Consider the following 17,403-nt stretch of genomic DNA (forward strand, 5'->3'; position numbering starts at 1 on the left):
CTAATACGAGTTCAGCTGCACAACTTGCTCTGTTTTGCCTCCTGCTACCTCTGAGCACATGCTTTTTCATGAGGATTTTGGGGCAGGGCAGTTCCCCCTGTTCTCGTGAGATAGGAAACCCACAGGCCCTGAAAGGCAGTGAGTATCAGGGGTGGTCAGCCTTACAAACACATAAGGTTTCAGTGGAAACCAGCTGGCTTTGCTGTTTATCAGTTCACACAGTTGTTTATCTTCCAGACTTCTGCTCATTAAAGCAGAGTCAGGAGGGGCAGAGGAGTTTCTGAGACAGCTGAGGAGGGATGCTCTTGTTTCAAGGCTATGGGACAGATCTAGGACCTCGTTGTGTACCATGCCTGACACGGCTTTGCGCAAGGTCCAGTGTGAGTCGCCTTCATCTCACATAGACTTCGCTGGCTCAAGGCCTTGTGTCCAGCCTAACTACACAGGGAGCTTGGGCAGGTAACAAAGAAGGGAGAATGGTTCCTCCCATTTGTTTTAGATTATTTACCTGACCTAGGATGAGCTGCCGTGAGAGCTGCCCATGTGCTGCAGCTGACAAGGGAGGAAAGTTAGCCAACAAGCCCAGACCAGTACTAGGGTCAGGCTCTCCACCCATTATGGGTCTCTTTTGAAAGCTTTTAACTATAAGAGAGTTTCTGTGTGTATTTTTAATAGCTGTGAGCTGTAAGAGCCCAAAGTTCCTAACACCTGAAACTATTTTCAATACAGCCCATAATGGATGAAAGCACAGCTGGCTGTGGATGCCTCATGGATCATTTCACTTGCAGGGTTAGAAGAGCAGCCTGTGCTATAACTGTAGGCATGTAAATGGATCAAACTCTGCTTTCCCAGCTACTCAGCAGCATTATGCTTACAGGGGGAAACAGCAGAGAATTAAAAGAGAAAGAAGGCGAGCAAGGAGAGTAAATGAAGGATGGCAAGAAAGACACGAGGTGCTAGATGTCACTGGCATTTATAAACTTCCATTATTAGCCTTCACTTTCATCCTCTTCACGTCCAAATCAAAGTGCTTTCTCTTTGGGTAGAGTGCCGCGCATGCAGAGGAAGCAGCTGGCAGCACACAGAAGTGCAGCTTTCCACAAGCAGCCAGCCCAGCTCATGTCCTGCATTCAGACCAGAGGCAAACCACATTCGTAACCCCGACATGCAGGTACCACAGGTGGAGCATAAAGCCAGGCCACGATGTGCAGGACATCACACTGAAGGGAGTGGGAGGGTGGCACACGGCCTGTGAGGTGGTGGGATGAGCGCTGTCCCACCTTGCAGCCCGGGCACAGGGAGGGCTGCCCTGCCTCATGCCACCCAGAAGAATGCAAGGCCATGGGTTTCCCTGCAGGATGTCCATGCCCTCTGCCTGGTTGCCACGTAGCAGCACAGCCAGGCCTGTGTGCACAGGAGGAAGAGAGAGAGGGACCTGCAGCTGAAGTCCTGGTGGTGAGGGGTAGGTAGGGCAAGAGAGGGTTATGCAAATAAAAAACAATTCTGCAGCTTTGGAGGAAAACACCAAGTATGCAAAAGAGAAATCATGGGGAACTTCCTAAGTACTTGCACTGCGTGTTTGTGGGTTCATACATACTGCAAAAGTGTTTATTCCATTAGCAAGACTTGCTTTAAAAGTACTGTCCCAGCGTCTCCTCTGCCTACACTGTGGCACTGAGGCATACCAAGGCCGCAGGTTGACTTGGAGTCTCAAGTGAAGAAAGCAGGAGACGGGGAGGTCAATGCTTTTGGTGTTGCTCTTTAGGCTGACTCACAGCTGGGTTACAAAACCAGGTAGATGAGGATTACTCACTGTTTTTTTTCCAGCAGATCAGAGCTCAGCTTTTTCCAACACCAGAGTTGGCAATTGTCATCTTTGCAAGCTAAGGAAGGGCTGCACCTGCAGGTGGACTCATTACCACTGTTAGGACACGTACAAGTCATCCTACGTGGTGAGATACCACAATGTGAGACTCTGTGAGATACCACAGGCTGCAGGAGGGCCAGGAGAGATGTACTGGCTTTTCCGCTCTCTTTGTAGATACCTTTGTACCTTTAAAATTCGGGGTGTGGATTCCTCACATGTTGACACCCAGCTCTCAGAAATGGTACGTGCTGAATGACAACTGGGTGGCAGAGGCTGAGAAATGTTCTGCTCTGCTCCAAATATTACAAAGAGGGCACTTGGATTTCTCTAGTGCCTCTTTCTCTGCTTTAATAATACGTGCTTTAACCTTCTCTCGTCTCCTCCACCTCTCAAGTCTATATGGAACTGTCACTTTAAAAGGCACTGGTTTGGGCACTGCAGTGCTGACTTCTGCACTTGGGCAAAATTGCTCCAGAAATCAGAACCCACTGGCAGATCAATATTCAATAAACTCGTATTAAACTGTACGGTCACTATTGTCCTTGTGCCTCTCTATGTTCTTGGCAGTCACTACAAACTCTCTTAAAAATACCTACTCATGACTATACTTTCACCACACTGACTTACTAAAATAGCTCCCATATGGCAAACACTTTCATGATTGCTTCCCTCTCTCCAGCCGCATTGCTCGTACAGCAGCTGCTCCTTTGGTTGTCAGACCATCACGGCACCACACCACCAACCTCTCCTATGTCTGGCAGGGAGCTAGGAAGCATTTGCATGTTTCCACACAATGGAAACATCATTATCTTTAGTATTTTGGATGTTAGAGAATAGGTAGAGAAAGGAAAGGACATTTCTGCCAAAAATACACGCTACAGTTCTTAAAAAAACTTCATGTTTCAAGCATTAATTCAGCCTCTAATCATTAGGGAGAAGGGCAAGATAACCCTAGAAGTCATGGGCATTGCAGCTGCCAGTTGGAAGACCTTTGGGCCTGCCTGCAAGAAACCACGACAAAACCTCTGGTGGCTGGAAGTGTATCTTGTTTAAAAGAATGGCTTAAGCAAAACAAGTAGGAGAGGCAGAGAAGAGGAGAAAACGTCTGATCAGAAATTGTACTTAATCTATGGAGGAGCAGTTGATGACTTAAGAGATCCAAGAATGCTGTTTTTCAAGTCATAAGAATAACACCAAACACAGCAGATCTGCATTCGGGCCACCAAAAGAGAAACCTCGTGAAGCAAGCAGGTGGGATTGATTTCAATGCAAGGATGACGTGTTTCTCTTAAGTTATCCACTTTCTTTTCAAAAAGAATCTTGCAGCAGGCAGGGATCAAGTAATTACTCTGCCCCTGTTCACAAGATATCTCAGAATAGTAACAGACCACACACCCAGGAGATGATTAAAGGAAGTCAGAGGTCAGGAACACAGAAAAGCTTGTGATACAGAAGAGAAGATTTGCATGGCCATTAATATTTCATGACTTAGCAGCCATGTCGCTCAGAACAAGTATCTGCACAATAAAGGAGGATTGTCTGCCGTCAGGTTGCATATTTCAAGACATACCTGAGTCATAAAGGCATTATTTATGTGCCTCTACCCATGGGCGGAATGCAAAAGCCTCCTGGTTCTTGTACCTCTCTGAGGGCAACCTGGGAGCCCTGGCTGAGGGCTCAGCAGGGGTTGATGTGGGGCTCTGCCCCATGCTACACCTCACTGGGTGAGCTTCAGCCTAAAGCCAAAGCATATGAGGTATTTTTTTGACTGCAGGCATATTAGTCCCGATACAAAGGAGGAGGTGCTGCGCTACTGGTACATCTCTTCAGCCATTATCCCAACCCATGAAACAAAAGTGCTATTTATATGCAAGTGTACAGGTAGCAGTACAGGCAGAAGACTTTGTATTTGCTGCCCATTATAGGCACATCAAAGCTGGTAATTAAACCTGGAAAAGAAAGAAGAAAAAAAAATAAGAAAGAAAGAAAGAAACCATAAATTACTACTTTTCCCTCAGTGAAAAGAGCAAGATGTGTCATGGATTAAAAACAGAAGCATTTCATCCCAGTGTTTCAGCAATTATCCTTCATGAGATTTTATTCTGAGAAAACCGAGCCTGCAGTAGCAGCAAAGCAGGTCCTCTCCTCTCACAAAATCAAACAAAGCTAAGAATTTTCCCTGCCTGCACATGCTTGTATGTGGCTGGAATAAGCACAGGGAGCATGTGGTAGGGCTGACTCACCGGCACAACCAGACTCTCCTGTTGCCGCCAGCCCCTGATGTAACTTTTTCCCTGCCTTTGCGAGTGGGTTCTCCCTTCCCAAACCTGCCAGCAGCAAGGCAGCTTTGTGCAGAAGGAACTTGGGGAGCCAAAGACATGTTGCCAAGAGGTCCAAGAGGGGTCCCTCAGGAGGACAAGGCACATTCGCATTGCTCATCAGAGCTGCTGCTGCTCTAATTCTTGTAGTGTGTGTGTGTTGGGGGGAGGTGAAAAAAGAGGTGACAGAAAAGGAGGAATTGTAGAAAGGCTAAAAAATAAAAATAATAAAAAAATCACAGCACCAGAATTGCACCCCAGTGTTTTACTGACAAGATGTGTAAGTCCTTTCCCAGATAATTTAAAGCTGAAATGAGACTTAATTGTGCCAGTCCTGATGGCCCAGTCTGCGTGCATTGCAAATTACTCACATGAGCAGCCCCACTGACTCCACCTGAAGTATTCTCAGACATGCACAGTCTGGCTCACAGTGACTAGTGACAGCAAGCTGTAAGGGGAGAAGGGATGACAAGGGTGAAATTGCTCTGAGGCAACATTATTTACTACTTCCCTCTCTCCTGAAATATCAGAAGTTTAACTATTTCATTCACCGTTTTCATTTCTGTTTTAAACCAGACATTTGCCAGAGTGGCAACCATTTCTTTCAGTTTCCTGACACAGGGAAATCAAGACGACAAATCTAGAGTAGGATAAAGTCCTACTTCATTACTATGATTTATTATCACTGTGATGTACATGACAACTAACATAACACAGGTGTTTACTTCAACAAGATAAAATCTTGAAAGACAACTGAGGAACTAAATCCCCGCTTCTCACCTTCCACTGTACTGGGGCTGGCCAACAGAAAGCATTTGGTTGCCGGCTGACTTGTGGTTGAGCATGACCAAGGATAAATCAGCTAATATTGGGCTTTGTTGGGACTAGTGGCATGACTGCTTAGATGATTTTGATTTTACTTTATACCGATCATCTGCTAACGAGAGCTCTTGCTTGAGAAATCCAAAGTCTTGGTTCTCACAAATAGCATTTACCTTTTTATTTTAAAGGCAAAATTTCTTTCACTGCAAAATTGGCATCCCAAATCTAGCTGTTCACAGCTATAAGCCTGAGGCTACAAGCATTGTTGTTCTTACAATTTAAGGCACTTCAGTTTCAAAAATCATACAGTAGTCTGAGAACTGAACAGCCAGAACCTCAGGTGATTGCATAAGAAGCCTGGTGTTTTTATGCTTTTTTTTCCAAACACAACCAAGGATGAGCGATCCTAACAAAGTAAAATGCAGCATCCAGGACACAGACAAGGATTTTTTAAGAGTTACCTGATATTTAACATCACATCTCAAATGGAGATGTTGTATTTCACAAGTACCTTCTCCTACATCCAGTAACACATGCGCACCTTCGTTGAACAGGAATGCAGAACGCTGCCAGACTGCATCCTTTCCAGCCCCTTGAGTTTAGCGTGTATTTTAATAGATCTGTATTTGTAAAGGGCATCATGTATTAAACCATCACTGTGCTGTAACTGTATTGGGATACCTCTAGTTAGTCAAAAGCTCAAAACAGTGCAACCTGAGCGCACAAACATCACTGAGAGTACCCACATGCTAGAGTCTTCAGCACACTCTGTGAACACCTACAAAAACTCGGGGCAGCCACGCATTTTCCTGAAAAGCAGCAGAGAATTTAAGCAATCTTGGTATTTTGCCATCAGATGACAGTACCAATCCAACAGGTAAAATGTGATGCATTAGATACTCTTGTACTATTATCACATCTGTCTCATCTCCCACATCATACCAGCAAATTTCAACGCCCACCAATGCAATCCAGCTTTGCCTACTCTGCAGGCCCTCACAAGCACAGCGGCTATCCCCACTTTTACATTCCACTGGCTAAGAGACAAAGAAATGCTGCTGGTGCCTGTAGCTGCACCTGTGTCCTTTCGGCTCTCCTCAACCACACCGGCAGTGGGAACCTGTAGCGCAGCTCAGTCCATCCACAGAGCCTGCAGCACGGAGAAAGCAATGAACACGAATCAAGCCAAAGCAAGCGACGGCCATCTCTGGTGCTGCTGATACCCACCAAGCTGATTTGGTCTGAGAGCACGACTCGGCTGGTTGAGAAGATTGTGTGAAGTTTTTATTCTGTGGGCCTGACTAAGTAAGAAGTCAAAGTTATTTTGTTTTGCTTACATCCTTTATTTTTAAGTACATTCAAGATCGTAAGACACTCGGATACCGTGCAAGAGCGCTCGGCTCTGTTCTGCCTGAGCATTTCAGTCTTGAATGCAGTTACCCACACCTGCTGGTGCTAGGGTGTTCCTACCAACCTCATTTCACAGACAGGGAGCTGAGGTACACAGGTTCAGAACAGGAGTCACAAAGGCATATGGGTGAAACAGCGCTGAGCTTCTGCATGGAGAGCTGGGAGGGGAGTTCAAGAGTGAAGCTGAGCAAGGCCCACAGGTGCTCTACCTGTGTAGCGTGACCAGGGACATACCCAAGCAGCTCAGCCATTGAAGGGGTGACTGTGGGTGTGCTGAGTGACTGGGACTTATTGACTAGCATGTCCTGCTCTGCTCTCGAACAAACACATTGTCTGCATGTACCACCAATTTTCTTTCCACTGCTGTTAACTTGGACAAAATAAGGTAAGGTGATTGTGCTTTCTCTTATGGAATAACATAACATGACTTTGCTATTGAAAACCTAGGTAATCACACTTGCCCTACTTCAATATCTGGACAATGCTTAATTCCTGTTCCAGGCGACTATGTTTTACTGGATGTGGCTGCGAGGCTCCTGCCCAAAGTTGCACAAATCACAAGTGATGGAAGAAACATCTCAAACCCAGGTGTTCCAAGTGTTCGATTTGTGTCCTTGTCACTGAGACATTCCTCTTCCTTCTGCTTGGACTGAGTCATGCATATTGAAAAAGGCTTTCTAAAAAGTGTCACATTTTGCAAATTCTGATTTAGACCTGAAGTCTTGGTTGCAGTCTTTCTATAAGTGAACCATACCACTTGGCCATCCTAATGAAGGTAAACTTTGCCTATGAAGTGTAAGACAGCACAGGGGAGGCAGGGCAGAACCTCAGAAGAAAATAATGTGAAATTCAAATTAGGCTGAAGAAGGGAAATATTTCCAATAGAGAAAGAGATAACAGGGAGATATGGCAAATCAACTCTTCAAGGGCTGAGATAATTTCAATTTTCTTCACTTAAAATTTGAATCTATAGTCTCTGATGAACTTCTTGTCAACATAGGCTGGGCTTCTTGACAGCGCTGCTTTTCTTTACATTTGTCTTCTCCTCCTGGCTCATACGAAGTCCAAATTAACTTTATTAAATCTGTTCAGGACAGCATTCAAAGCTCTGACATGATTGTATTCTTTATCTTCTTTCAATCCACATAGGTATACATTTCCTATTTTCTCTCAGAAACAAAGCTGAACTCCACAGAAGATCTGCTTCATTCATTGCCTTTCAGGGAAAGAATCAAAATGGTCTCATCACTAAGGTTATATGGGAAACATCATCCAAGAGCATGCAAGTAATGGCCCTGTGGCCTCCTTTGCCTTGTAGTACTGGATCCACTCTATCAAATGATCCAGAGATGTACTAGAGTATTATGCATGTGAAAGTCTTCAGACTGCAATCATGTTAAAAATAAGACATGGATTTTGCCATACTAATTAACATATAATAATATCTCAGAATTGGTAAAATGTTTATACTTTTGGAGATTAACAGGTAGGCTAACAAAGAAACTATGTTCCCTGTGCCCCAATTTTACCATGTATTACTACTCAATGTCTGAGGCCAAGGCCTTAAAACATTCCTTTAAAAAAGTCTGTGCTCGAGGAAGAGGCATATTTATAACTGATTTGCAGTATCTTCTCATTTCACAATTGGAACTGTACAAGGTACAGTCTCAGTCACATGAAAACTACCTTGTCCATTGCTACAAATTATCCAGCAAGAGATCCTGGAAATCATAGCTCAAAAAGTGCACATAACTAGTAAGATAAATATTACACTAGTATTAAATTGTGCATTTCTACTGCATGCAATTACTTTGAGACTCCAAAATAGCTACACTAGTACCTTTATTACACAGCAACACATTTCCCATAATAGTTTTGCTTACTTGACCTGCCTTTTTACTGTATTAGCTTCAATTTAAAAAATACTCCTTTAAAACACTGCCCTACAAAGCAGAGACTGATTGATCTTCAAAAGACTATGAAAGCAAACCACAAGTATCACCAAGTCAAATCAATTGCTTCATTGACTGACCTATGGCAAGAGGACCTGGGACCTTCTTAGTTTCAGGTAGTAGAGGTACCACCTGTTTAAGAAAGACCACACTCATTGTACTGAAAGTCAACAGAATTCACTCAGAAAAGGTCCCAATAACAAGACCCTTCTCTGCTTAGCCTTTTGTCTTCATAAGTGATTGACAAATATATAAAATTTATTTTTATTAATTTAATTGGCATTTCGTTTAGAAAAAATTAATTTAATTTACTGATGAGCTGCTGAAATGATGCAACATTGAGAGATATGCCATTGGTATCTTTTCTTGAACCTCGCCTCTGAGTTTATTCAGTTTACTATTCAAAGGAGTCAACCTTGCTTGCTGCTGGATAGAAACACTAAAAATGGAGTGGCAGAAACACAAAAAAGCTAGTGTACTACCATACTATTTTATAACAAAGACTTTAAAAGGTATCATTTGGGGAATTACCGTTTTATCATGGTTAATTTTTAGGAGAGAGAAACTCAACATGAACTAGCTGTCAGTTGCCTAGTTTTCGACTGCAAACTTGTTAGAGATACTAGGAAAACAATTAGTTGATATTACTACTTTTACTGGTAGACCTGAATGGCAAAATGAAAGGCATCATTTCAGACACTGCGTGTTATACTCTTCAGCAATAAAACACACTCGGTATTTTGACACTGCCAGTCATTAAGTTTGTATTTTCTCAATGAAACTACAGTAGCTATAGTAAAAACATTCAGGGAAAATATAGCAGAGTTAGGCCATCAGCCACAAACATACCAAAACACCTAAGCAGACAACACTGGTAGATGAATGGTAAAGTCTGGTGGTAGAAGTACTCCAGCCATTAAATTCCACATCTGACGCGAATTCATAGACCAATAAATGCAATTGCTAGCACAAATATGGTCATAGATAGGTACTACTGACTAAATTCTCACGGTGCAAGAGACAAGGAATATCACCGTAATTCTGTTTTCTATGGATCTGGATGGAGTACGGATGGGTTTGCACAGTGTGTATGTGCTAGATAGCCAAAGGCAGCACAGAAAGTGAAGGCATGCCCACACTTCAGTAAACCAGGACTGCAGAGTACAGGCAAACTTGGGTGTGTATCCAGAGTAACAGCAAGGACATCGAGGGATGCTTTACCTCCTCGAGCAGCACACACCTCATGCTCTTACTGCAGTGAACTACCGGGATTAAAGCTAGTTCAGATCCAATTGTATGCCACCAGTATGTTGAGACTCATGATGGAAGAAATCTTTGAATGCTAATTTTGACAAATTTTTCATCCCTCCTGGAACAGTGTGGGACAGGACTTGTACCCAAATGTTAGTATTTAGCCTCCCCTGCCCTAATTCTACCAGACTCCTACAGATGTCACATTTAGCTTTACCTATTGTATGCATACTTCTAGAACACACAAAATAAACAGAGTAAGGTAGGAGGATTATTATTTTTTTAAGCAAATAGCTTTGGTAAATAAATAACATCTGGTTATATTTTGAGGTAATCACATACATATTAATGAAAATATTAAAACACAATTTCTGCTCCAGAGTTATGTTTCTCACTAGATCCATACTATCTGGGATGGCAAATTATTATTGTCATTTTCTATAGTAACCAGAATAAACTAAAAAGCTTTAGTACAAACTACTTCTTCTCTTCCTTATTAGCTCTAACACTTGCTACAGAGATGCTTACAGAACTATAACATCATCATCATCACTTGGTCATCTCCAAGAAATGAATAAAATTGATGCATCCATAAATCTATCATGCAAATGTGTATTGTGTGTTTATAGTAAGTAATGCATACTTCCTTCATTTAGTTACAGACAACACAGCATATCCATTAAGCAAATGTAAAGCAAAACAAAACAACAACAAAAAAATCCTGTTAATCAGATGATCATGAAAATTTGTCTCTTCAACAAATAACACCTCTCATAACAGTGCTAAAAGCATTAATGAAAATTGAAGTGTGAAAAATGTACATTCTTTATTCTGTTGTTTAGATACAGAATAAAATTTAACTTTTTCAGAAAATAATACTATAGCTACAGCTTTGAGAGCTGTCAATTTGCTTTTGAGGATAAAGTACATGCACTTTTTTCCAGTTATTTTATTGCACATAATGTACAGTCATAATTGGTGTTTTATTTACATGTGTTTTGGCAATGTCCATGTTTTTTTCCCCTCAGAATACATTATTTTGCACAAACAAAACCTTAAATGTTTCACACAAACTGCCATAATACAAGTAGAAGCATATATGTATATATGTATTTCTTTTTAAATTAATTATTTGAAGAGTTTCAGATCTCAGCTAATCTTTGCCTCGGGAGTCGAGATTCCTCCCAGTTAGCCTGTTGTCAGAGACGGACATCCGGACTGCTGGCATCGAGAAATGGACACTGCAAGGACCCCCCCGCTGCACCTCCCTCCCGCTCCTATGCAGAACCATACCACCTGCAATTAGTGCGCAGGCACATAGAAGGAAGAGCACCGTACTTTTGTTAACCAGTTTGATTCAACATTGATCACCATGTGTTAATGTTATGGCTTGTGTTATTAGAACAGTATTCCATTAATAGGGTTTTAGAAAAATATATCAAGTATATTAAAAACAATTTCCAGTAACAATTCTGTACTTTCCCTAGGAATGTGTTATTCAGATTTCATTCTGTACAACATGCTATTTATGATGACTGCGATTGTTACCCAGATACAAAGAATTAAATTTCATATACTCGTGAGTATGTTTCTCCCAAGTTACAGTGATATCCTAATGGGCTGCAACACGCTTCAATGCTTCCCTGCATTATCAGGGCAGAAAACTTTTTAGTGGTCCCCCTCGGAGAGTCCATCTTCGAATAAACTGTTATGTGCAGATTTATTTTTTTACATGCTTTTTAAAGATCTGTTCAAATAAAATACCAAAATCATCAGTATACACCGAGCATATGTTCATTAAAAATCTTTGAAAGATATCCCTGAAGACTCTTTATGAAGTATTTTCTAGATTGGTATCACAGGAAAAAAATATTGGATAAGTAAAATTTGTTGTAATTTAGTTCAACAGTTCACTTAAGAAATCAATAGCATTGCTGAGATTTCATTTTAAAAGGTTCTGTGGTGTTTTTGTTTACATTCTGAGCTACTTAAAAAAAAAAAAAAAAAAAAAAAAAAAAAAGGTTTATCCTAAGATTAATCCACTTTATTTGATGGACCAGCAACTCTCTACTTAACTTGAATGTATGATCTTTCAAATGTAAAGACAGTTTAACCCCAGAATAGAAACAAAGGAAAAAAACAACCTAACTCCAGTGATGTAGCAATATTGAAACCATCTTCAAATTCGGTTATAAAAATAGCCTGTGTCTTTCCTCTAAGCAGGCAAAGTATAAAATAGTTAAATTTTCAGACAGGCACTTAGGTAAACTGAGAAATGCATTTGGTGGTCAACAGCAATTAGCATAAAATTTTGATTTTTTTCCCTTTCCTTCAACTTTAAAGTACTTCAAAATTTAAGGCAATTTTCTCTACAGAATGAGATGAAAATGCACTGTGAACAATGTATGACAGTAGTTCATATCTAATAAAAATAGAAAACGCTAAAAACATTGCAGAAAAGTAGTAGTTTTAGGAGTAGAACTATTTTTCAATATAAAACGTTATTAGTTTGCCATATTTGAATAGTTTCACTTACACCAGAGAATACTTCAGAGTTTAAATGTGTGCCTCTGATGAAATATTTTAATAATATAAACTACCGGATCTGAAATGACACCTGTGCCATTACCTAATCAAAAGGTCTTGATATTACCTTTTTTTTTTTTTTTTTTTTTTTTTTCCCCACCATCTAACTGTGACTGACTTTTAGGATAACACTATATTCACGATCTGTTTATATTTCTGTACAAGTGAAACTATTCTAAATGCATTGATATTCTAGCTGTACCTAAACACTTTTGTAAAACAAGCTAAAAAGTACACACTATTCTAACACAAATGTCTTCATCATAGCTAACCTATTTTTCCTCCATAAAATAGATACATTCTATTTTAATTATTACATATAAGAACTTTTTAAGTTTTCTATCACATAGGTTTCAAGATGTGTAGTTGAAACATCATAAATTAAAGGTTCTGAACAAATGCAAAGCCTCATTGCCTCATTGTCTGATTTTTTTTACTATCTACATAAAAAAAAAAAAAGGGGTTTCACAAAAACTGCTGGTATCTGAAGAGTGATCTACATCAATGATCTCCCTTGACATTAGCTGTAACTGTCCCCTTAAGATTACAAATCCAGGTGGACTACCCAGGCTACGTAAAGGAGCCTCAGACAACCTACGTAAAGGAGCCTCAGACAACAGAAGTTTTAAGAGAGAGAAATGTTTCTGTAAAAATAATCTGCATAGAGGTACAATCAAAACAGCATCTTCGCCATTTCAATTCCCTGCATTCGTGTTGCTACAGTCATCCACAGGGACAAAGATTACATAAAGGCAGCCCTGGAATTTGAAATGGCTCTTGCTTGGTAATTTAGTGAAAGGTGTGTTTTTGTACTTTCTGCAGTCATTACGAAATGATCCAGTCTGACCTTTGGCTTACAGAAATTGTACTCCCCTGAGCTATGCAATACTGATAGACTATTGCAGAAGTACAAAAAAAATTACATAAAAAATAGCATGGCATGAAGAAAATAAGGCACTTTTGGCAAGGAAAAAAAGAATATTTTGTATTTCAATGCATGGTAATTACATCTAGATGTATTTTGTGCTTGGAAATATCCCACAATGCAACAGGTGCCAAAACCAACACATCCCAAATTGCTATGAGATTAACTGCAACCTCTGAATGGTTCAACAAAGAATCAAACTGGTTTCTGTACACCACCATGATTTACCAGTACATTGGCATCTTTGCTCTTTTGCTGTGAGCTGAGAGTAATTATTTTAGAGAAAGAAAAAGAAAGTGTGGAATTAGTAATGCAGATGCTGAAAGGCAAGTGGCAAGACTACAAGAAGAATGCCTCAAAAAAAAAAAAAAATGCTACTTTGTTCCCATATCTACTGGCACCTATTCCCCAAGGTAAAAGGCCAGGATGACCAAAGCCAACTTAATAGTAGTGTGCAGAATGTCAGCCGACAAACAACATAAAAACAAGTCACGTTGTGTTATCTGTGGTCACGTTCTTCAGGGTTAGTCCAGTAACTCAAGACTTTACATTCTTCTGTCTTTATTTGTTTACTTTAATTAAACATGTAATGGTTAATAAACAGACATAGTCCAGAGTTAGTAGGTTGGTATTATAACATTTATTAAAATAATGCTATGGGTTAATAGAAACAGCAAAGAACCAAAGAATTAAAATGCAAGCTATGTAAAAACCCAACTAAAACCCAAATATGTCTAATGTATTCATCCAGTAGCTAACTAAAAGCCCAAGAAAGACAACACTCCCAATATAATAAAGTACTGCAAAACAATTGGCAATTTTTCAGTTATCAAAATTGTGGGTTTTGCGTTTTGTATCCTTTTTTTTTTTCTCAATCAGGAAAAAAATTCTTTTGAATGTTATATAACATACATATAAAACAAGATAGAAAAATACATTATAAACTTGTAACAATGGCTGTAAATACATTATCTTACATGTTTCTCATAGGCAATAGGTTGGTTATGGTACATACATAGCATGAAACTACTAAGATAATAAAGAATAGACAAATACATGTCATCTGTACGGTTACATACAAGCGACACTCCCATCTACCCACTCTAAAAAAAATTACATAATACTGTCAGAAAGAAGTCTTAAAACTACTTATTTTAATAAAGAAAAAGTCATTAAAGAATGATAATACTGAGAACCAAGGCATTCAGAGATTTCAAAAGTCATGCTTTTTTTTTTTTTTTTAAGTTGATCCAAAATTTTGTCAACTAAGTTTTCAGAAGTTTGTTCAGAGCAAACATTACTTTCACATGTCACACATCTGTTTCATACACTTCCCCCCCATCCCCAATAAAAGACCTTTGATAAACATCTAAAAATGTCCAGGTTTTATCATAGTTGAGATGAAACTGGATCAAATACTGGTATTGTTTTAGCAAATCTCTCTTCAAATGTTCGAGTGTCGCAAGTTTATTCAACCAACCAACCAAAAAAAAATCAAAATGGCACAGCATATACTGTAAGTAAAATCAACACAACTGTATGTGTAACAGGAAGACAAAGCCAGTGGCACAATAAACAAAAAGCTAGCTGAATACGAAAGGATGAATGTCTATTGCATAGTAAATAAACTGATAATTATTTCCAGGTGAGACAAGATGTTAGATGAGGTCACCATGCAGGTGCTTAAAATGTAAGCCCTCTTAGCTTACTATTGACCTTTCATTTGGAAGCTGTGAAGATTTGCAGGAGGAGAATAAGTTGACAAGAAGGGGAGTAAAGTTATCACCTGATATTTGCCAAGTTTAGTTCTGAACCCCACACAAAGTAATACTTAATGTTTTTAGACTTAAATAATGTGCGTTCAACAGCTTCAACTCCTGTGATTGCCCAGCTACAGAAATCTCATGTGGAAGCGAGGGTTAAAAATACAGTATAGCTGGGCTTCAAACAACTAACTGATGTCCTTCTCCTGCTTATCTTACAAAGGAAAGCCGGTAGGCAGATCTAACATTAATCAAAGAGAAGCTTAAAAATAAGTAACTTGCATACTGTTTGACACTGCAGGAGCTGCTTACCAAAACTGGGGACATGCTCAGACCGTAACTGAGGACTAGCTAAGCACTTTCATTATCTGCAGAACACCAGTTTTTCTGGATGACTCTGAAGTCTGCTATGTCTGATGCATATTTATTCCAACCAAAAAAATCAAGAAAACTCATCTCCATCCCTGAACAAAAATGAAATACTTCCAGCTCTACAAACATTTCTCAGCTAATAGTCTAATTTAGAATGAGACTGTCTGTAACACAGAACCCTTTGGTTTACATTGCACAAGTACTGTATTAGCTCTGGTTTGAGAAGTAGAGTTGTGGAAATAAAAATGATGGGCTGGATTGACAAAACCTTAGCAAATAGTTTCCATAACACGTTTTTGGCAAAGTCACATCACACTAATATGGCAAAAATCAGGTAATTAATATGGTCAACTCATCATTTGTCTTTCCTCACAGCTTCTTTTCACATACTGGGCGACTGAGTGGCATGCAGTAACTTGTCTGAGGGAGAAGCTGATTATACAAGACATTTGACTAAATGACCATGAAGAAAATAAGGCACTTCCTTTTCTTTAGACTTATTCCAATACTTAAAAAATAAAAAAGAAAGACTAAAAGGCTCTTTTGGTCTTTTGTTTCTTGACAACCACCAGAAAAAATCATTTAATGAAATAAAGGGTTTCTTTGTTCTTTTTTTCTTTTTTTATAACACTTGAAAGTATAAAATGCTACATTTCCAAAAATATATTTTTTTCTGCACCAGCACCCTTGTATAGTAAAAGTATCTACTTTTTTTGTTCATTTTGTTTCAATGCACTACACTTTATCTACAATTTCGTTACATGTATACAGCAAATAGGCAAGCATGGCTTTTACATCCTTAATGAATTTTTTTCTATACAGGGAGGTTTAAAAAAAATATTTGAACAGTTTGCCCAGTAATGTGACACATAATGCATGTACCTTGTTCTCATGTAATCTTCTGAGGAGATTAAAGTATGGTTAAAATAATTTAAACTCGGATTCGCTTTCATAGTGTTGCTGTTTTGTTCTCTGCATTAACATAGTTCTGAAAATTCATTGTGATCTGTATCTCATGGCACGCTTTCTTTTAAAACATCCAATTTGGCAGGCAATAGAAAAAAGGCTGCAACTTCGGCCCTTTGAGGGCACTGGTAGTGACTAAACAGCACGTCAAATTTTGAATACTTTTTGGAATCCCTTCACCAATGACATCCCTGACCAAAGGTTCATGCATGATGCATCATCACACAGTACATTCAGAGAGAGCTCGGACTTCTTTTTTGAGAAGAAAAATATTCCTAGAAGTCTCTCACAGTAACTGCCTCTGTCATCGGTAGTTAAGGGACATCTGTCTCCATCTCGCGCGAGGCCTCCTTACCGTTCGCTTGGGGCGGGACGCTAGAGGATGATCAGTGCGGAGGGATGAATTGGACCTTATTGCTTTACTACTATTCAGTGCAGGTTCTAGAACCACTTTCACCCAGACAGGAGAACACAAAAAAGCGGAGTTGGAGGACAACAATTTCTTTGTCTGTTTTGTTAGATGGTAAGACGAACGGACAAGTGCCCCAGCTCGCTGCACTGAAGACAGGCAAGCAAAGGCGATTACCAGTTAACTGATCAGCAGGCAGGCATGGTCAGGTCATCATTGGGTGAAGAGTTCAGAGGTCAGAAGGTCATAGGTTAGTTGCCGGTGGCGGCTGGGTGGTTAGGAACAAAAAAAAAAACAAAACAAAAAAAGAAAGAAAAGATAGAGAAGAGATTAGTTCCAGCTAGTGACGGCTTAATGACAACATGAAAACTAATCACAACTAATAAAAAACAAGCATGTTTAATTCTGACATACTGATCGACACCATCTACGGAATGCCATAAAATCATGACAGCCCTCCATCATGATTTGGACACGGGAAGGAGAAGCCCGCTCCCACAAAACCGGTTAACAGGAGAAATAGAGATAAAATACGACTAACGACTAATGGTTAGTAGCAGTCGATGAAGGAAATTGGAAAACAACGAACGATGAACAGTTTTGGAACTCGGTCGGAAGAATTTGGAAACAACAGTCAGTGCACGGCATCAGTATCTGACTGCTATTAAGCATTAGTACCTCCCCAGGTGCAAGCATTAAGCAACTATTAATGATGGATGTGATTATTAATAACTGGTTGTTAAGAGAAATGGATCTGAGGGG

General features: G+C 39.7%; 1 protein-coding gene and 1 long non-coding RNA gene across 8 annotated transcripts in view; both read right to left on the minus strand.

Moving 5' to 3' along the window:
* Positions 1–6,329: 6,329 nt before the first annotated feature.
* LOC311433665 lies at positions 6,330–12,775 on the minus strand. The gene is made up of 2 exons (XR_014690885.1): positions 8,450–12,775; positions 6,330–7,633 (listed from the first exon to the last, which is right to left on the minus strand). It is a non-coding gene; the product is annotated as an uncharacterized lncRNA (long non-coding RNA).
* A 977-nt stretch (positions 12,776–13,752) lies between these two features.
* The window catches only part of QKI (QKI, KH domain containing RNA binding), a 152,534-nt gene continuing 148,883 nt past the window's right edge, over positions 13,753–17,403 (minus strand). For all 7 annotated transcript variants that reach the window (XR_014690878.1, XM_084512998.1, XM_084512999.1 and 4 more), the window contains one exon: positions 13,753–16,909. Coding sequence is in view for 6 of the 7 variants with exons in the window: in XM_084512998.1 (XP_084369124.1) it covers positions 16,893–16,909 (17 nt within the window). In the remaining variant the exon portion in view is untranslated. The remainder of the gene's footprint in view (positions 16,910–17,403) is intronic.

Source organism: Aythya ferina (genome assembly GCF_964211825.1).
Source record: "Aythya ferina genome assembly, chromosome: 3".
Classification (NCBI taxonomy): domain Eukaryota; kingdom Metazoa; phylum Chordata; class Aves; order Anseriformes; family Anatidae; genus Aythya; species Aythya ferina.